Source organism: Balaenoptera ricei, chromosome 16 (genome assembly GCF_028023285.1).
Source record: "Balaenoptera ricei isolate mBalRic1 chromosome 16, mBalRic1.hap2, whole genome shotgun sequence".
NCBI lineage: Eukaryota > Metazoa > Chordata > Mammalia > Artiodactyla > Balaenopteridae > Balaenoptera > Balaenoptera ricei.
The window spans coordinates 34,064,976-34,086,752 of NC_082654.1; the positions used below are offsets into that span (position 1 = coordinate 34,064,976).

Genomic DNA, 21,777 nt, shown 5'->3' on the forward strand with positions numbered 1-21,777 from the left:
GACAAGACAGGTGCTAAAGTTGAATGAGCTGATGGATATGAGCCACCAGTCCAGGAATCTGTTTAAAAATCAAACTTTTAATGGTGACAAATAAAAGACCTCATTTGTGATTAAAAAAAAAAAAATTGGAAGATTTCACACTTAAAAATACGAGATTTCGAGACTTCCCTGGTGGCACAGTGGTTAAGAATCCACCTGCCAATGCAGGGGACACGAGTTCGAGCCCTGGTCCAGGAAAATCCCACATGCCGCGGAGCAACTAAGCCTGCGAGCCACAACTACTGAGGCCGCATGCCACAACTACTGAAGCCCGCGCGCCTAGAGCCCGTGCTCCGCAGCAAGAGAAGCCACTGCAATGAGAAGCCTGTGCTCTGCAACAAAGAGGAGACCCAGCTCACGGCAACTAGAGAAAGCCCACGCGCAGCAACAAAGACCCAATGCAGAAAAGAATAAACAAATAAAAAATAAATAAATAAATTAAAAAAAAAAAAATACGAGATTTCTCTTGGAAAATCTGAAAGATCAGCCACACTGGGCTTGCATTCACATACGACGTTGGCTGGAGCTGAGCAGCTGCGCCCCCTTTGGGTGAAGACAGGCATTTTCCAGCTTCCACGGTCCGGCTGGCAGGCTGGCTCATTGGAGTTCCCATCTGGCCCGTCAGAGGGGGCTTTTGAGTTGGCTCCTCTGACTAAAATTTACTCTGGGATAACCCAGAGCAGCAGAGAGCTACATACTGGGAGAGTATAGTATTGCCTGCTGTTGAGGATTATGGAATTGCCTCTGGACACGACGTTTTTCACCCCTATCATTAAGAAATCAGCGGAGCTTCCCTGGTGGCGCAGTGGTTGAGAATCTGCCTGCCAATGCAGGGGACACGGGTTCGAGCCCTGGTCTGGGAAGATCCCACATGCCGCGGAGCAACTGGGCACGTGAGCCACAACTACTGAGCCTGCGCGTCTGGAGCCTGTGCTCCGCAACAACAGTGGCCGCGATAGTGAGAGGCCCGCGCACCGCAATGAGGAGTGGCCCCTGCTCTCCACAACTAGAGAAAGCCCTCGCACAGAAACGAAGACCCAACGCAGCCAAAAATAAAATAAATAAATAAATAAAAAGAAATCAGCGGAGTGGAATTCACTGCTGTTTAAGGCGAGGTTGTTGTTGAGGCCATGGACCTCTAGTTACATGTTTTCTTCTCTGCAAAGGCACACTGGAGGCATCTCTTTATAATCTCAGTACCAGGATCACTACAGTGGTGTTTCTCTTGAAGATCAGCTGTGAATGGGGTTCAGGATTGCTTCTCTGTGCTCAGTCTCAAACTCAGGGCTCCCCTCTCAGAAGCGCTCCATGGCCTGCCTTGGGGCTACCCTTGTGAGTGGCTCCATTTCACTTCTTAGTCTTGTTTTACTATTGCTTTTTCCTACTTCTTTTAAATTTTATCTTAGTATAAGACATATCTTTGAAGAGTCAGACCTCCAATCTTTATTAGACTAAAGCAGGGTTTAAATAAATCAATTCCTCTACTCAACATATACCTTGATTATAGCACTTCCTACAACATATTATACTTACGTGTTTAGCTGTTGGTCCCTTCTACCAGATTGTGAAGATGGAGCTGCATTTTACTATTACTGTATCACTAACACCTAGCCCAGAGCCTTGCGTGTAGTTGGCATTTAATAAACGTTTGGAGAATGAACTTAAAGATGTTGCCGAATTGGCACAGCAGGGATCCATGGAACAGGTGGAGGGGTTTGACAAGGCAGAACTTCCCAGACCAGAGGGAAAAGAGACCAGGTGTGTTCTGCCATTTCTGTAACTCAAGAAACATCCCATTACTCCAGTTATATCACTTCAGGATACTGAGTTTGGAGAATTCATAAGGGTTTTCTGGTGGAGAGAAGACGGGCTCTGGAGTCTGAAATCCAAGGATGTCTTTTTTTTATGATTATGGGCATTTTGCTTAAACTTTCTGAGCTTCATGCAGTTTTTGGTTCCAAGGTATCCTGAACCACCTTATCATCTTACACTGTACGTTTATCTGTAACTCTCTGGCACCCCTCTCAGGGCAGAAATCTTACAATACCTGTCTATATACATATACACTCCTCAGAGCAAAACTTATTATATAATTTTATTCTTTTCTCCTCTACATTACTAACAGTAGCCCAGTGTTAAGCATTTTAGAAAACCTGAAGAAATAAAAAATTTCTTGGTTTACACACGCATGTATAAAAATATATATTCAGATAAGCAAATATCTGCTCATTACATCGCCCAGCTTTTGAGAGCGCCAAAAATAAATAAATAAAACACGTGCAAATCAAAAGAGAGGGCTAGGTGGTTGTGTCAAAATTCATTTTAACAATTTTAGCTAACCAACATGTGCTAATGAAATTCAAGTTAAAGTTATAGCCAGTTAACATTACAGAAAACATTGTGTGTGGCTACTAAGGAGTATTCCTTAAACAGAATCTGCTTTGTGCTTAGAACACAGGTAGGTTTACAGTTTCAACAGTCAGCAGCAATAAAGATCAGGAAAATCCCCAACTTTTCTAATAACCGCTCTATCATAGAAAGGAAAAAAACAAAATGAAAAAAGTATCACCATCTTTTCACAATGGACATCAAAATCAGAACTGTAGGCTTAATAAGTGCTTGGATTAAAAAATACTAACACAATAAGATCCCTGGTTAATTACCTTTGATTTTTAAAAATCCACAAAACATAAAATAGTTGCTTGTTGGTGTAACAAATTTGACCCACAAGCAATAACCTGAACTATCTTTTCTCCATCAAGTACTTCAACAGTGCAAAATGTTAGTCATCTCAGCATTCAATGCTCTCCACATTCTGTCACTAAAGCCTCAAGATGAACCACTGCAGGGAGGTATCACTGCCAAGGAAATGCAAATCAGGCAAAAAATAATAATAATACAATGATTCACTCCTATGCCAGAGTCTCAAAGGTATATAGGCACTTTCTGATCTGAGGTGAAATAAGTAATTCAAAATGTCCATAAGCTAATGTAATAAAATACAGTACTGAATCTTTTGACACAAAAACAAAGAATAATTATACTGTTACTCAGAACAGTATTCAACATGGACGAGTAGATCTCGATGTTCGGTGGCTGGATACTGGATATTGCACTTGGGACATTCCACCAGGCTTTCATTTAGTGCAGCAGTAGGACTTTTTGGTGAGCCAACTTTTCCTCTGTTTTCAGTCTCTCCTTGGCAAGTGACTAATGGCTCTGTGAAGGCAAACTCTCGAAGCTGCTTCTGAAAAATAAATGTCAAACGAACATGGTTTGTATAGATGGCCTACCATCCAGCAGTTGTAACTGCTCCATAGGTACTCCAGTCGCTTCAGCCCTGTAGACAGATTTTCTTCTGAATCTCTGGTCACCCGTATTATGGTGGTAACATACAAGGCGGTTATAAATCACCCAAATTACCCAGGAAGTACTAGGGTTGGGTGTTTACATAGATAGGTTTTATTAAAATGCTTAGAGCCAAATGTAAAGGTGGGCGGGTGGGCAGTGCTGACAAAGTTTGCTAGGTTTGTAAAGGAGGGGTAACTTCAGTAATAAAGAACTACATGGAATTAAGAGCAGCAAAGAATTTTAGCAGGTCAAACAGGTTATACACAGAAATGACTAAGATGTTGTATAATTCCTTTGTGACTTCCCTATTTCCTGATTTTTTCCCTGAGGAATTTAGAATAGTCAGTAAAGCTTAAAAATGAGCACTTCACAACATAATATGAAGATGGTGGATGGTAGGAACACAAAGAAAAATACAGGAAAATTATGGATTCTTTTGCATACCCTTTGGCTTCCTATACTTTGAAAAACAGTCATCAACAGGAATGAATTATAAATTTCAATTTCAAATATTATAAATGGTCAATATCAATGACATAAATAGAGCCAAAAATTTATTTTCTGTCTTTTCTTCATAAAGAAATTACAAATGATTTTAACAACTGCTTTTTTCTCTTTTGAAAACTGAGGAATTCTGTTTGTAACATTTCACCATCTGCAAATATTCTGCAGTACTAGGATGATATATGAAATGTGTGCTAATGGGACATAACACACACAGACCCTAACAGATTTGGTCCAAAGCTTATTAATAGGATGAAAATAGGTAAATCAAAAACCATTTCCTCATAGAAGCATGTTATTTAAAAGGTTAATGTTTAAAAAGATTATGTGTTCAGGGTAACCCACAGAAAGTACTCAACTCAATATGCCTAGAAGAGAGTATTAACAGTAATAGTCCATTAGCCCTAAAACCAGCATTTTTTTCTTTCTTTCTTTTTAAATAGAAAAGAATAATTTCAATTCAGGATGTACAACTGCCCTGCCTTGCCCCCTGTATCCCCCAGGCCAGGCACTGTTTAGTGCCTTTAGAATCACAGAGCCCAGGGTGGGTGAGGAATGATCCCAGGCACCGGTAATGTTATCATTACCAAGAGGCCCATGATGTCCCTCTGTCTAGTCCGCTGAACTGATGCTCAAAGGGCAGTTGCTTCAGAAGAGACAGGGGATTTGATTTGATTGATTTGAGAAACAGCCATTCTTTAAGCTGTATCCTCCTACTTCAGGAAATGGTTTTACACATAAATAGAAAGATGGCAGAAAGAGAAAGATGAAAATAAGTTTTAGTTTAACCATTCCGAACTCACCAAGGATTCCAACTGTGTTATTTGATTTCTTGCTTTTCGGAGCTCCTTAAGAATTACATGCAATTGATGCTGCATATTTTGACGGTCAAGTTTTTCATTTTCAAAGTCTAAAGTACATGCCTGCATCTAGAAAAAATGCCCAAGACAAGACAATGACAGCTAGCATATACTGTCTAGTTTTCTTGACTGGATGCTTGCATTTTTTTTTTTTATTAGCACAAGAAGCAAACATGTATTGTACCATTAGAGCAAGAATTCCTCTGAGCACAGTGAGATGTTGATAAATGAAAAAGCTTTGTCCAAGGAGCAAAACCAAAGCTTGAGGTATAAGTGAGTGAGGAGCAGCTTAAGAAGTTGCTGGTTAGAATTCGTCCTCCCCATCCTCCTTTTTGTGGGGAAGGGAAAGAGATGGCTGTTCCCTGGTTTGGAATATACTAAAAATCTCTGGTGTCTCTTCTGAGAATAACTGGTGTCTCTTTGAGTTCCACTTGAAGTTATCAAGCAGCCCTATTAGGGACATCCGGTCAGACTAGCAGCCATTTAGGGAAGAATAAAATTTGCGAGGACAAACATCTACCTGTCAAGAAAATTGCCATGTCACCTTAGAGAATCTGGTTTAGCCTAAAGATAGTAACGGGAACATATGGCTGGCACAGATAGTCACTTTAAATATTTTGTTAAAGTTTTTAAGAAACATTTTCTATGACTTTCAAATGTTTCTTCACAGAATAGTGTAAACATGAGGAAAAATTCCATTTTCTAAAGGGTTAAATGGAATTTAGAAGCAACCCCAATGAATACCTGTTGTTCCAACAGAGCTACCCTTGTCTGCTCCTCTTGCTGCTTCAACAGCGTCGTGTAAAGAAACTGGACCTGTAGGATGTAAATAGAACCAACACTGTCACATTGACATTTTATGGTTTGACCTTGACCTGGGATGCATAACAGGCTCACATTTCTAACCAGGGCAACACCTGCTCTTCTGGGCGAGTCCTTCCAGCTGTGGTTGAGCAGCCTATCTATATAAGCAGCTGAGCAGTACCGCCCAGGCCAAGAGTTCCCTGAGGCACAGACTGAATGTTGATAAAAAACACTAAACCGCAGTGGACACACCCACTTTCCTTCAGGTTATGACATCCACTAATATTTCTGAGTAGGATAACAAAGCTGGCAGAGCCTGGCCACCTCGGCCAGAGTAGAAGCAAAATTCTCAGTCACTTCTGCATAATCTTTCATAAATATCACTGCTTGCACCTGCAGGCAGAAGTAAGGGTGGTAAAGACTAAGAAGGCAAATGTTACGGACTATTTTTTTCCCTCTCTCTCAACTTTTGGAGGATTTTAAAAATTACTATTCTTTTTTTTCTTAAATTAATTTATTTAATTTTTGACTGCGTTGGGTCTTCATTGCTGCACTTGGGCTTTTTCTAATTGCGGTGAGCGGGGGCTTTTCTTCAATGCAGTGCGCGGGCTTCTCATTGCAGTGGCTTCTCTTGTTGCAGAGCACAGGCTCTAGGCGAGCGAGCTTCAGTAGTTGTGGCTCGTGGGCTCTAGAGCGCAGGCTCAGTAGTTGTGGCTCACAAGCTCAGTTGCTCCACAGCATGTGAGATCTTCCCAGACCAGGGCTTGAACCCGTGTCCCCTGCATTGGCAGGCGGATTCTTAACCACTGTGCCACCATGGAAGTCCCCAAAATTACTATTCTAATAGTAGCAATAACTAACATTTACCTAGCCCTTTAATTTACAAAGTGCTTTTACATTCTCTCAGTTGACCTTCATAAAAGTCCTATGAGGCGAGAAGAGGTTGTTATATTTACTATTATTAATTTGACACAAATAACCTGCAAGTCAGAGAAGTTAGCTGATTTTCCTCAGGCCACACAATTAGAAACCTGGTATGGACCTCAAATTATGTTTTTTCCATTATTTCATGCTGCCAGGCAAAATTTAAATTAATGAGTTTCTGTTGAAGTAGTATTCAATTCTAATAATCCTCAGTAATGCCAACATTACTGAGACGGACATCCTGGATCCGGCTGTGAGCATAGTGAGAACGTGGAGGGCGTCTGGTAATTAACTTGAGCCAGTGTCATCACAATCTCAGTGCCAGCCTAGGAATCAGCCTTGATCCCCCCTTAACTTCCCCTCTTTCAGCTTCTCACACATACCTAACTCCTCCTCACTCAGCTTTTGTGTCTGTGATTTCCTCCCACTAGGAGGGAATTCCCACAGTCACCCACCTCGCCGGTTCCTTCTCACCATCAGCTTTGTCCAAATACCATCTCCTCAGTGATGCTTCCGCTAGCCCCCAATTTCTCTTGGTCATATTACCCTGTTTTATTTTCTTTAGTTTACTTGTTTATTTAGGTACTTGTTTATGGTCTGTCTCCCTTCTAAGTATGAACTCCTAGGAGGGGGCAGGAACTTGCATTGCTCCTCGCTGGTTCCCAAGTAGTTAAAATAGTCCCTGACACTTAGTAAGTACCATGAAAATTCTGAATTATAAACCATGGAAAACCTTGCTGGTTAGACTCACCTGAGATAAGAGCTCTTCAGATCTCTTCTTCTCTTCTTCAAGTTTTTCCCTGGCAAGATCATTCTCTTCCTTGAGCCTTTGTATTTTCTCTGTTTTATGCCTATCATCTTCCAGATGTTGTACATCTGCCTTTCTTTGTGAACACAACAGCTGATTTAAATCTTGCACTTCTTTTTGGGTTTCTTCATATCTTCTTCGAAATTCACTAAGTTCAAAATTCAACTGAGTTATTGTTTGTCGTTCCACATCAAGATCGTTTTTTGCATTTGCCAAGAGATGGTTGTAATATTTTTGCTTTTCTTCCTTAAGATAACCTATGACAAACACATCGGGGCACAACTCACTTTATAAAAGAGAGAATTTTCCTGAAGAAATAAATGTAAATATGTTTCTATAAACAAGATCACATTTATTTCCTCACCTTCAAAAACGAAGAGTCAAGAGATAGGGAACATGGCTGATATTTGACAGAACAAGAAACAGAAGTTCAGGTATACTACTTGAAGGCACAAAATGAATAAATAGAAGAACTAGAAACAGTAATATAATTATTCTGAGGGAGGGAAAGTCACGAATGTCTAAAGAAAACAATCAACAAATAGGGCCATTAACTCATTATTTATAGATATGGAGGTAAGTGTCAGAGAAGCTGCAAACCACTTGGCAAAAAAGATAGCATCACTCAGAAGAAACTTCACCTCAGTTCTAGGGTGAGATTCAAATGATTGAAGAATAATGTATAAAGATGTAATCTTTCTCCTGGGATTGATATGAATAACTGCTAAAGGGAAGCTGAGTAGAAAGATAAGGTCAGCACTGGGGGAAATAAAGTTGGAGAAGGACTTTGAAGGAGGGGAAGGATATGCAAGGTGGAGAAAACTTAATGTGCCTTCAGGGCTGCAAGATCCCTTTACCCTGTCACTTATGCCCTTTGGTACCAGAAAACAATGGGAAATGAAACAGACTGGCTAAAATGGTATTTCTTACTTCAGGGCTAGCAGACCTGCTCTTACTTTACTTTATAACACATGTCTATAAGAATCTAAATTTGATGAATCTCTTCTTTTGAAAAATGTCAGCCAGGCCAACCCAGAGAACATTTTCATACCAGTACCTTCTGATTCAGTCTTTTTTGTCTCCTGTGGGAGTGCATGAACATCTGTTTCCAATTTCTGTTCCAGCTCAAAGATCTTCGCTAAAAGTCCTTTTACGTAGACCTCTCGCTGCTGATCATACACAAGCCATTGCTGATTTTTCTCCAGAGCCTCAAAGTGAAAATGAAAGCAAATCAATAATAAAAACCCAAACTCTTAAAATGGACAAGGGAGCCCACGGGATGCAGTCTTTTCCAGCACACAAAAACTCTACAGCTCATATCACAGAATGATTCTAGGCAACCACTGTAAAGCTCCTGACACAGAGACACATTTTAAGGCCACACACCTTCAGAATACCTAATAACATGGCAAAGTCACGTCTACATGGGGTTAAGTTCATTTGTCTGCTGTTTCCTATACACAATTTGCTTTGTGTCTGTGTCCATGTCATTCTCTGTAAACAGAATGTCTTTGTGGTAGAAGTGGAAATGCACTGCTCAGATACTCTTTTAAGAAAGAGCTGTTTCCACCCAACATAGGGCTCTGCCTGGGAGCTCTCCACGGGGTGGACAGAGGCTCTGTCAGGTTTGCATGCTGGCCTGACGGTGCCCCTGCCCAGTCCTGCTGCCTTCCTTTTCCTTTCACAGATGTCGCTCCCCAATACACCATTTGCACTGCTAACTCCATTTCAAACTTAAATACCATCCTCTCTCTTTATCACCAATTTTCATCTTTTACATCTTTTAGAACTCAAAAATCCCAAATTGGGACCAGTCATCTGGTTTGTATAGGGGCTTATGAACTCAGCTGTTATATATACATATATCTACATATTTTAAAAAATTATTTTATCAACCATCTTCAGCTTTTTTCTGTTTGCTGTTTCTCTCAAATAGATAGTAAGTTCCTTGAAGTGGCAGACCATGCTTTTCCAAGAGGATTCCCAGCTTTTGCATACAATGTATAGTCAAGAAATTATTTGAATGATGGGATAATATTAATAAAATAAAATAAGCAGTGTCTGTTTAAGTTAGCTGGTAAGAGGGAAAGTGCTTCACTTTACTGTTACTGCTAATATTATTTTTTCATTTCAGTTACATCTTTCCTACAAGAAACTAGATGATGCCTTACCAGCCACCTAGCACAAGCTGGAAAATTTTGTAAAATCACATCTACATTTTCTGTGGATCATACCATCTGATCTGTGGCAAGACATTAGCAAAATATTCACATAAGAAGCTACACTAAGGGCTTCCCTGGTGGCGCAGTGGTTAAGAATCCGCCTGCCAATGCAGGGGACATGGGTTTGAGCCCTGGTCCGGGAAGATCCCACACGCCGTGGGGCAACTAAGCCCATGTGCCACAACTACTGAGCCTGCGCTCTAGAGCCTGCGAGCCACAACTACTGAGCCCACATGCCACAACTACTGAAGCCCGCACACCTAGAGCCTGTGTTCCGCAACAAAAGAAGTCACTGCAATGAGAAGCCCTCGCACCGCAACGAAGAGTAGCCCCCACTCACCGCAACTAGAGAAAGTCCATGCGCAGCAACGAAGACCCAACACAGCCAAAATAAATAAATAAATAAATAAATAAATACATAAAAAAAAATTGAATGAAGTTTCATATTTAAAAAAAAAAAGAAGCTACATTTACTTCAGTGGATACAACAAGGTAGAAGATATGGACAGAGGTGTATAGATTTATGAAATTTCTTAATGAAAAATTCTATTGATATTTTGATTGTTAACTAGGACAAATTCATATATCTTCTGATTCTAACTCTCACTTCTCTTAACCACTGGATCCTTGCAAATTCAGTCAAAGGCAAAGCCAAAGGAGCCTGTGGGGCATCCCCAGCAACTGTACAGACCTCCTCCCCCTCATCCATACCTCCTGTTTTGCCAGTAACAGCTTTCATTGTTGTTATTGAAAGCAGGACGTAGATTCAGGTTGAAAGCTAGCAAAGAAGGCAATTCACCTGTGGGTACTAGAGGGAAAAAAGTCTTGAAATTCTTATACTGTAGCACCAACATGCAATGAGATTATAACTCCTCTCTCCTTTCCAATCTAGGTCTTCAGTCCAAGAGGATGGGACCGCCCCCCTTTCGTTCTATGTTACCGGGAGGCTGGGGAAATAAGTCTCAATTACTATTTGTGTAAAGAGAGCATGCACGGCTAAACCTGATGTCACATGCATAAAATGTTATGGGTGAAGGGCCCCAGGAGGAGGCGCACACAGTGACGCTAACACCCCTTCGCAATGGCCAAGCTCACTGGTACTGAGCCCTCTGTCCCTGCCGCCCATGCTATCACCTGTCTGTTCCCACAGGAATACCTGCTGGAGCAATGATTCACTGCTGGGTCTTGGTAAACCCTGATCATTTGGGGATTTAGAAATCCTCAGTTGGAGGGTGATTTCCCCATTGAGAAGAGTGAGAGAAGATGCAGGCCAGGACCAAAAGCTTTAAGTCAGTTAATACAACGATAACTCAGTATTTTGAATTAAAATAGTTACTGCTAATAAGTTCAGTTCAACCTCTTCCTTGGTCCCCCAAAGTGCTAAATTGTTCTACTTATATTAAATAACTGAGAATATTTTAAAGCTTCAGGACACCACTTGCTGAACTGTAGCTATGTTCCCTTAGGCTGACATTAAAATTGTCCACCATCTGCCGCCTCCCATCTCTTCAGGTCGCAGCCTGGCCTTTCCTCTCCTCCACTGCTGCCTTGTTGTCTACACAACTGTGCACACACTCTGTGCCTCTTCCCTCTGTGCAGAGTGCCCTAGAACCCCTTCCTGTTACCTGCCCACTTAAATACCACATTTTCATCAAGTTCTGATGAATCCAGGCTTGTCTTTCAAGGCTTCTCACCATAACTGTCCTCATTAAGCTTCCTCTCCTTCCTAAGCCAATAGTGATTTTCATGTCCACTCAATCTATTCGGCATCTTATACTCATGACCTTGATTGTCTCCTGATGATACTTATCTTAACTACATCCTGAGCCCTCTGGACAGCTGAGCACAGGCTTGTTTAGATATTTTCTTTCACAGTTCCTTGTTTGTGTTCACTGTTTCCGTAACCAGTGGCTGCCTGATAAATGTTTGTGAACGATGTTGACAACATGGGGTGGGGAAACAATGGCTGCAAGAACAAGCAAGCCTTGTAGCCCCAAACCAGAGTTTGTGAGTGTTCAGGGAAGAGGAGAGGGCAGGAAAGAATCTAGCAGTTCCTTACGCACAGTAGAACAATACATTTAGAGTGATTCAAAAAGAATAAAACATTTTCAAAAATCGATTACTCATTAACTAAGTAATGCGTAATGGAACTATCACAACTATTTCTATAATCTTACAAGTGTATAATATGTATCCTTTATGTCATAATTCATCCCAGACCTGTTAGAATTTACTATTATCAATAATGAAAATGTGGCAGCCAGGATGTGTAACTTCTTAACCTTCAGGGCTGCCAGAAAGAGATGGCAAAAACACAAAGTTCTTAACAAAAAAGTTGCATGGTGTAACTCTACTGAAGTAACATATACATACTGGAATACATTTTCAGAAGTGTTCAATTCTTTATGAATCATCCTGCATTTGTTGTAGGTACACTGTAAAAGGTGGGGCTCCTGCCCCCCGCCCCACAATCTCACTCTAGAAGTGTGAGATGGGATAAGTGGTAAGTACATACTGGAAGTTTTTGGTTGCATATCAGGGCATCTTCTTTCAGGTAGGAATTTTCATCCTTTAAAGATACAGGCAGGGGGGCTTCCCTGGTGGCGCAGTGGTTGAGAATCTGCCTGCCAATGCAGGGGACACGGGTTCGAGCCCTGGTCTGGGAAGATCCCACATGCCACGGAGCAATTAAGCCCGTGAGCCACAACTACTGAGCCTGCGCATCTGGAGCCTGTGCTCCGCAACAAGAGAGGCTGCGACAGAGAGAGGCCCGCGCACCGCGATGAAGAGTGGCCCCCGCTCGCCCCAACTGGAGAAAGCCCTCGCACAGAAACGAAGACCCAACACAGCCATAAATAAATAAATAAATATAAATTAATTAATTAATTAAAGAAACGTTTAAAAAAAAAAAGATACAGGCAGGGACTTCCATGGTGGTGCAGTGGCTAAGAATCCGTCTGCCAATGCAGGGGATGCAGGTTCAATCCCTGGTCTGGGAAGATCCCACATGCCGCAGAGCAACTATGTGTCACAACTACTGAGCCTGCACTCTAGAGTCCGCGAGCCACAACTACAGAGGCCTGTGCACCTAGAGCCCGTGCTCTGCAACAAAGAGAAGGCACCACAATGAGAAGCCCACACACCGCAACAAAGAGTAGTCCCCGCTCGCCACAACTAGAGAGAGCCCGCGCGTAGCAACGAAGACCCAACACAGCCAAAAAATAAATAAAATTAAAAAAAAAAAAAAGATTACACCCCAAGAAGTAATCACATATTAAAAAAAAAAAAATCCACCTGCCAATGCAGGGGACACGGGTTCGAGCCCTGGACCAGGAAGATCCCACATGCCGCAGAGCAACTAAGCCCGTGCGCCACAACTACTGAGCCTGCGCTCTAGAGCCCACGAGCCACAACTACTGAAGCCCACAGACCTAGAACCCATGCTCCGCAACAAGAGAAGCCACCGCAACGAAGAGTAGCCCCCACTCACCACAACTAGAGAAAGCCCGCGTGCAGCAATGAAGACCCAACGCAGCCATAAGTAAGTAAATAAATAATAAAAATTTTTAAAAGATACAGGCAGTTGAGCTCTATGTCCAAAAAGATCTCTATATAGGGAAACTCTAAGTCTAGAGAGTTCCTCCAACCTTTGCTAGGCTGCTTCCACAAGTATCCTAGAAACTCATGAGCAAAGCTTCCAGGTATGGGAATTAAAGGATTTTCAATGTCTGTTCTCTATAAAACTAGGAAATGGATCAGGAAGACAGAGGCAGCCTCTGGAATCAATGACTTAGTCCAGGGCCCTCCCCCCAGCCACTCTTCTCTCTGCACCTGTCAGGCAGTTATAACATTAGTTTTCCTCATATGGCTGAAGAGTTCATTTATCAAGCGGAGATGCTGTATAGCCACTCTGTTTTACACACTCAAATTTAATTGATAAGAGATGTAGCATTGTACGACTCAAAAAGCACGCATATGTCCTAATACTTATAAATCATTGTTAGATGCTAAAGATACCTAACTTTATACCGAATTTAAAATATGTCCGTATTTAAGCAATATTTTAATATAAATAATTTAAGTCAATGTTGGACGGTCATGAAAATTTTCTTATTTTAAATGAATCTGTCGATACATTACTTAAGTAGGAGAAGCAAAACTATATTGGTTTAAGATATGAGAGACAATATTCTTTTTCTTTTTAAATATGGACTGCTTCACGAATTTGCATGTCATCCTTGCACAGGGGCTGTGCTAATCTTCTCTGTATCGTTCCAATTTTAGTATACGTGCTGCCAAAGCGAGCACAAGAGAGACAATATTCTAAAAGGCCACGTGATGGCGATGTTACTTCAATAAAGTAGTAAACACTTCTTTACTCCTGACCTCACTGACTCTTTGCATCTACTCTTTCATTTCTTTATAGAATCAATAATAAATGGATTTGATAGCTACCAGTGAATGCTGACATTATGAGTTTTGTATCCTTAGAGTCCTCCTCGCATTAGTTATCTCTTCCAGCTTTGTGTCATCTACACATCTGTTAGACATGCATTTACCATTTCCATCCAAGTTATCAGTAAAAATACAGAACAGGAGTGGGCAAAAGTGAAGCCGTATGGAATGCTACTAAAGCTCTTCCTCCTGCTTTGGCAGGGACCCATTAAATATTCCTTGGGCAAAAACTCTAATGTAGATTGAAACGTTAGCCTATATTGGAGGAAGAAAAAATGTACATCAATTGACAAAACCGGAATATGGATGGTAGATTACATACAAGTATTGTGTCCATGTTAAATTTATTAAAGTTGCTATCTGTACTGAAGTCATGTAAGAGAGTATCCTCAAAAAAAAAAAAAAAAAAAGAGTATCCTCATCCTTAGGAATATACATTGAAGTATATAGGCTTAAAGGGCTGTAGATATATGCAACTATTTTATGGTTCAGAAAAAAATACTGGACTTCCCTGGCGGCGCAGTGGTTAAGAATCCGCCTGCCAATGCAGGGGACACGGGTTCGAGCCCTGGTCCGGGAAGATTCCACATGCCGTGGAGCAACTAAGCCCATGTGCCACAACTACTGAGCCTGCGCTCTAGAGCCCTCGAGCCACAACTACTGAGCCCGCGTGCCACAACTACTGAAGCCCACACACCTAGAGCCTGTGCTCCACAGCAAGAGAAGCCACCACAATGAGAAACCCGTGCACCACAACAAAGAGTAGCCCCCGCTCTCCGCAACTAGAGAAAAGCCCACGCGTAGCAACGAGGATCCAATGCAGCCAAAATAAATAAAATTAAAAAAAAAAATTATATCTGTGTGTGTGTGTGGATGGGGGTGGGGACTGAAAGAGAAAGAGTATAAAATGGGGTAAAATGTTAACAATAGTTCAATTTTGGTAAAGAGTATGTGGGCTTCTATGTACCATTTTCCATTCTTGTAACTTTTCTGTAAATTTGAATTTTTTCCAAATAAAAAATAAAATAATTATTATTTATCTTCCATAATTCTACATTTAAAAATCAGATTTTCCTTTTTTTTTTGGCCTCACTGCACAGCTTTTGGGATCTTAGCTCTCCGACCAGGGACTGAACCTGTTCCCCCTGCAGTGGAAGCTGACAGTCCTAACCACTGGACCACCAGGGAATTCCCTAAAAATCAGATTTTTAAAACCAAGAGCAAGAAATGCCTATTAAAACTGACTTTTAGCTATTCGGTTTCAAAGTTACTGACACTGGAGAATGTTTACAGCATTAACTCCGTGTAATTATTTCAAAATATCAGCGAGACCTAAATGGTAGCTGAGGAATGATACAGCTCGGCCTTAAGATTATTTTAGCATAACAAATACTGATTCTTAAAATAGGTGGGTAAACTTCTACAGGAAGTTTTGTGGGAGCTTTGCAGAGGGTGTAGGATTAGAATTGCTGAGCTCCCCAAAGCCAAATACTGTGACAGTGCAGACTCTGAGGAGTGACATTTCTCTTTCCCTACTGCTAAGTCCTCCAACTATAATTCTCCTCCTGGTCGAAAAGATCTGCTGAGACTCCAAAGGGATAACCAGAGCTAAACCACCTCTTGCTCCCCAAATGTAATTTAATGGTTCTTAAAGGGTGGTCTTCAGACCACTAACAGTAGCAGCAGCACCTGCAGCTTACTGGAAATGGAGAATTTCAGGTTCTACCCCAGACCAATCCTCATTACATAAAAATAACTTTAGTTGCTCTTTGAAGCAGTTAGCACTGAGAAGCCTAAAAATTACCGGTGTTTAAGAAAACAGCATCTATTTTCAGGTACTTTGCTAAAAGAGACACTAGTGAAATTCAAGAAACTCCGCAAGATTCCATTTAGTCATTCTTTCCAATTTTGTAGATGCTGGGGATACAAAAAACTTATTTTGATAGTTTTTTAAGAATTATGTTTCTTCTGTATTTTTGTTACCTCTAGGTAAATTACTTTGATGAGGGTATGTGGTACCCAGTTATACAGACACTCAACAGATTTAAATTCTTCTTTTGAAGATCAAATAGACCTCAAGGTACACCTGCTAGATAAGACAAAACAGGAATCTTGAGAGCATACCTAGATCAGGGTAGACATGCCAGTAATATTTCTGGAATCACAATATCTACCTACTGACCCAATAATTAAATCAAGAATTTCATACTTTGCACATCTAATCTTAAAACTTGAAAAAGTACAATGTGAATAGTAGTCTTGTGTCCCCAATTTATTTAATTTCCAATGAAACTCACCAATCCATTTAAGACATAAGTTTGAAGTAATACAGCTTTACCATATATCTAAAATAACCTCATATCAAATTCTAGAAAAAAGAAACATTGAATACACAAAGAATGTGTTTCCTTTTCAAACTATGAAAGCAAACCCTGGTTCCAAGGGAATAATTTCAAACTAAGGAGTACATCTTGCGTGGATAAACAAAAAGAAAAAAAAAAACTACAAGTTAAATTACATTATAAAAATCAAATAGTTGAGCAAATTAGATTTAGGTGAAGAAGGGATACTGTTGAGGTATTTGGTAGAAATGGTGATTTCCAGGGCTTTCTATCCTAGAGTCCATACTTAGAGGAACTGGCCTTCTTGAATGCCTGGAAAGAGACTTAAAGGTAGTAACCTAGAGAGATGATCTCAAACCATTCATTTCTCCATCTCCTCAAAAGATTTTTTTCAAGCCACAGCATTACTGCTGTCAATTTGCATGAAATTTAATAATAAATGAAGTAGTCCTCTTTAGCCATAACTTAATAAAAGAAAAATGAACTTACATCTTTCAGCTGTATTTCCATTTCATGATTACTCAATGATGAACTGAAGCAACTTGCAGCCACAGTCTACAAGTAAATCAATATTAGTTAACATCATAAATTTAACAACAGAAGTTTCCTCATTATATTTAGTTTCATAATAATACAGTATACTTCACAGGGGCATCCCAAAATCCAGATCTGGTATATGCCAGGTGATGGGTAGCAGAGCAGAATTAAGATGTCCTGGAAGCTTTCTAAGCAGATTGGAAACCCTGAGATTTCATATCTAATTTGACCTCTGAGGTCACCTGGACCCCAGGATCGCCAGAATAGCCCTCAATGCATATGAACAGCCCACTGATTTTCACCAGAAGGAGACAAAACAGCTGGGCTATTTAAATGAAATCTGGAAAATATTAAATTGGCAAATAAAAGACGAAAGTTGTTTTCTAGAATTATATTTGTATTAGCAATAGTATTAATTAGTATTCATTCATATAGAACTCAAAACATAATTTGTCCCCTCTTTTTTCTTCATTTTCTCATAGAGGAAAAAAAAGAGGGGAAGTAGGTGGTAAGGTACCCAGGCTAGTCAACAAAACTCATAAAAAGCTATATTTCAGTCTTTTAACAGCTATAAGGAAAGAGATGTATGTGAAGGATGGCAAAGAAGCTCAAAACATTTTTTTCTCCAAAGATGCTCTAGCCACCCTAGTATGTAGCCCTTTCTCCCTCTCAATTTAGTCCTTTAGGTAGAAACTATGACAGAGATAGTTCATCAAATCCCTTTCCTTTCTCCCTGGGCACATTGTGGACTACATTTCCCAGACTTCCCTGTGGTTAGTGAGGTCATGAGACTGAATTCTGTCCAATGGAATGTGAGCAAAAGTGAGATATGCCATTCCCAGGCCTAGACCTCACACGCTCCGCAATTCTCCACATGCTCTCTAGCCCACAGCTGTGTATAGCGGATCTGGTAGAGGACTGCACCCTGAGGGATGGGGGAGCCACTAGAAGGAAGGAACGTGGATCTCTGAATGACTATGTGGAGCAAAGCCTCCTCCACTCCAACCTGCCCTAGGCTGTGACATGAGGGAAAAATAATCATTTGTCACATAAGACTCTGAGATTTGTAGGTCGGTTGTTAGGCAATTAGACATGCTGACTAATACAGAAATGAGTAGTGGGTATTCCACAATTATAATAAGAATACATTTTTTAAATTATCATTTCTTCCAAGATTTACATTTCCACCTTCAAAAGTAAAGAAACTAATTCTTGAGCTTTAAGTAAAGGTTTAGTCAACCACGTAGGATCTGACTATAATGTTTCATGAGTTTCAGTTCTACGGAAATTCTCTAGAAAAGCTTAACCTCTTTGAACTCATCTGTAGAAACACTCAATTGCCCATCTATGAGAGTACACATAAATTATAGGTACTCTAAAGGGGAGATAAAGTAGAAAGACCCTTAACATTGTTGACATATTGTATCTGAAAGCCATAGATTTTCTTCTGTAGGTGGTATTAATAGTTGTAGTATTAGTATTATTCAAATGTCCAAATTTCCAAAAGAATCAAAGGTCTGATCATAAGAAACCATTTATTTAGCACTTACTACATGCCAGGCACTCTGCTAGGCTATTTACATATACTGTAACATTTAATCTCCAGTATTCTTACCCTGATTTTACTGATGTGGAAATTGAGGTTTAGGAGAGGGGTCTGGTGAATTCTAGCATTGTCTCCAAGGCTAGAGAGGTTAAGGAATTTGTTCAGAGTCACAGAGCTAGCAAGTGGAAGAACAAAGATCTGAACTCAGATCTGCCTATCCACAAATCCTTGCTCTTTTTGCTACACTAGTGACGCTAAAACAAAAGAGAGAGAGAAAAAGCATGTACAGTTAGGAAAAAAGCATACTTGATATTTTAACTGGGTATCTCAAATAAGAAAAACAACCAAAAAATGAAGCCTATTGTTTTCACAATACAAACTATAGAAAAAAGAACTCAACAAAATCTTCCTGGCTGTTGTAGATACACTGCGGATTCTGTATTCTGAATACTCCCTTGCATAAAACAGTGGTGTGGGGAGTGGAGGGAGCCATATTACCTATTTTTGCTTATGGAGAAGTACCAGGCTATAAAAAAAAAAAGGAACCTGTTAGTATACTATAGTGTTTCACCATTTGCCAAGCATGTTTTAACAAACTCATTCTCCATAAGAATTACAAACTGTATCAGAAAAGATTAAAAATATCTGGGTTTAAAGAAATTAGTACCTGTGATAAACAAAGCGTATCAGCTTTGCCTTCAAGTTCAGCAAGTCTCGCAGTTGTAGCAGACAACTGTTTTTTCAATACATCTGCCTCTTCAGACAAGGATTTCAACAGCTGTTCCCTCCTTTCGCCTTCCTTTGTTTTCTCTTCCAGCTGTTCAAGCAATGCAGTAGTGCTGTGTTTGGCTTTCAGCTCGTCTCTGAGTCGCTGTATTTCTTTGTCCTTCTCTGTGAGGCGATAAGCATTCTTCTCTCTCTCAGCTTCAAGGACTCGAATTTTCTAGATATAAACCAAGAAGAATCTTAGAACAAGGCCAGGTCAAACACAAAAATAAATAGTACATTACAACAAGCGTTTATGAAGTGTTTATTATATATCAAGTCAGCATTATACCAGATACCAGGGCAAAAAAGAAGATGAAGCCTGGGAGGGGAGTCTGGGAGAGAATGGATACATGTATATGCATGGCTGAGTCGCTTTGCTGTGCACCTGAAACTATCACAGCATTGTTAATCAGCTATACTCCAATATAAAATAAAAAGTTAAAAAAAAAAAGATGAAGCCAAGGTCTTATGCTCAGAGAAATCAGAGAGGTAAACCAATACACTAATGCAATATGGTAAGTGCTGTGGTTAAGATATATAGAAAATGAATGGGACATGGACACAGAAAGGAGAGATCAACTCTGTCAGCAGTGGTTAGAGAAAGCTAAAGAAAAGCTGGCTCTCACCTGAGTATCTGCTAGTCATTCCCCCATCATGCCAGTTCTAATAATCTTAAAGGCTAAAAGTGAGTCACACAAAGAGATACATGCTCACTGATGAACTTGAAGCAACAGAATTTAAAAATAACAAAATGTTCTACCCGGATAAAAGTGCATTCATAAACTTGCTTTTTGTTAGTAAATGATTTGGTGTCAAATCTAGAAGGTGACCTTCAAAGGAGTGTTCAACATTTTCAAGGATTTGAAAGATAAAGAAGACATGTTTGTTGAACTCCTGCTGGCATAAGAGAGAACGCATCAATAGAGATGATAGAAAAAGTTAGCAGAATGGCTTTACATGCTAACAAAGGAAAAACAACATAAAACTAAAAACTTGCATTTGAGGGTGGGGAAGAGAAGCAGTTGTTCAAATAAAGATGGGGAAATTGAGTTGGACAGTTGTACGAAAATGATGAGGGAATTTTCAGTTGCCTACAAGCTTAAGACAAGACAGTAGTATGATACAGTAACCAAAAAACCGAATTCCATTTTAAGCTTTCATAGAGTATATCATCCAGATAACGGGAAATAATAGTACTGTTTCAACCTGTGTTTGCCACTGTATGCAATACTAGGTACATAATTCAAGAGGGACATGAACACACCACAGAGTGTTCAGGAAAGTGACCAGGAGGAGAAAAAGCCAGTAAAGCCGAAGAATATGGGGTTGGTCTACAGAAAAGTAAGAGGAAGCAAGATTTCCTTGGATATCTGAAAAGTTGTCAATTGGATAAAAAAGAAAAATAGACTTGTTCTGTGTAGCTTTAGTTGCCATAACTAGAACAAACGGGTAGAAGTTACAGGAAGTTTAATTTCAATTGATCATAAAGGGGTTTTGATAGCCAGTGCTCGTCAGAAGTGGAATGAACTGGAAAGAGATCTCTCAGGAAAGCTATTAGATTCCTTCACCGGATTACAAAATAATCTTTATGTCTAAGAATTGGTGATATGCGTTAAAAAAAAAATGTGTTAAAATATGTTAACACATATTATGTATTAAAAAAATAAATAAATATGTGTTAAAAAATAATAAATCATTTGGTTTTATGATGTGCCTATAAAGTAAAATTTAAAGGAATCCAATGATATTATTTAGTACAGATCATTTATTATCTATGAACAATAAAAGTACTTTTGCAAAATAAATTACAATCAAATTAACGATTAAATTTTAAATCCTTCCAGTTCTAGCAAATTCCTAACTGCTTTACAGACTATATCATACCAAATTGTAAATTAGGGAAATATAGTTTAACAGAACACAAAATGCTAATATCTGTAATGATTTTACCTTAAAAAAAAAATGAAGACAAAGATTACTTGTAAAGCAGCCAATATACATGATTAAATGGGTTTTTATTTTATTTTATTTTTTTAAATGGGTTTTTAAACATTCACATTAAAAGCTAAATCCCAAAGTTGACATTAGATTTGTTTTTTACATTTAGTGAACATAAAAACTACATTATATCATTATACTTTCTCATCTCCTACAGCAAAGCTTACTACAGTTTAAAGGGTCTTACCTCCAAAAGTCTGTGTCTGTCTTTATCAGTCAGCTTTCCTTTTCCGCTTGCAATTTCATCCACCGATGTTTTTAAGGCTGCAATTTCTCCCCTAAATTTTTCTAATGCAGCTTCTGATTTGGAGTTACTAGGCTTTGGTCCCCATTTACTTTTAATTAAATCTTTGGGACTTCTGGAAGACATCTCTGAAAATGTCTGTAAAAATAAAAATACAGTTATAAGTCTGAGTTTACAAGGTCAAATCTCTGGTTTGAAAAGGTCTAATAACTAATTTGCTAAACAGAAGAACTTTTCTATCTAAATAGAAGTGATATAGCCAAACCAGTAGGGTATGGAACAGGGACTGGGGAAGGCTTCTAGCGTGCTAGTAACACTATATATTTCTAAAATCTGGGTGATAGATACATGGCGAGTATTCAATATGTCAACTTG

At 39.6% G+C, this 21,777-nt stretch overlaps 1 protein-coding gene and 1 non-coding gene across 2 annotated transcripts; both read right to left on the bottom strand.

Moving 5' to 3' along the window:
• Positions 1 to 3,050: 3,050 nt before the first annotated feature.
• CEP55 (centrosomal protein 55) lies at positions 3,051 to 21,528 on the bottom strand. Its single transcript, XM_059900256.1, has 8 exons — positions 21,346 to 21,528; positions 19,060 to 19,335; positions 16,799 to 16,864; positions 8,348 to 8,498; positions 7,234 to 7,547; positions 5,499 to 5,570; positions 4,698 to 4,823; positions 3,051 to 3,286 (listed from the first exon to the last, which is right to left on the bottom strand). Exons 1-8 carry the CDS (start codon positions 21,526 to 21,528, stop codon positions 3,086 to 3,088), a joined length of 1,389 nt encoding a protein of 462 aa, XP_059756239.1. The 3' UTR covers positions 3,051 to 3,085.
• On the bottom strand, positions 13,714 to 13,820 carry LOC132351346 (U6 spliceosomal RNA). Its single transcript, XR_009498285.1, has one exon. It is a non-coding gene; the product is annotated as a U6 spliceosomal RNA (small nuclear RNA).
• Positions 21,529 to 21,777: the final 249 nt, after the last annotated feature.

Coding starts and splice junctions, on each gene's coding strand:
- CEP55 (XM_059900256.1), bottom strand. CDS start 21,528: ATGTCTTCCAGAAGTCCCAAAGATTTAATTAAAAGTAAATGGGGACCA. Junction 19,336..21,345: donor ACAGACACAGACTTTTGGAG/GTAAGACCCTTT, acceptor GTTTATATCTAG/AAAATTCGAGTCCTTGAAGC. Junction 4,824..5,498: donor TAGCTCTGTTGGAACAACAG/GTATTCATTGGG, acceptor CATTTTTTCTAG/ATGCAGGCATGTACTTTAGA.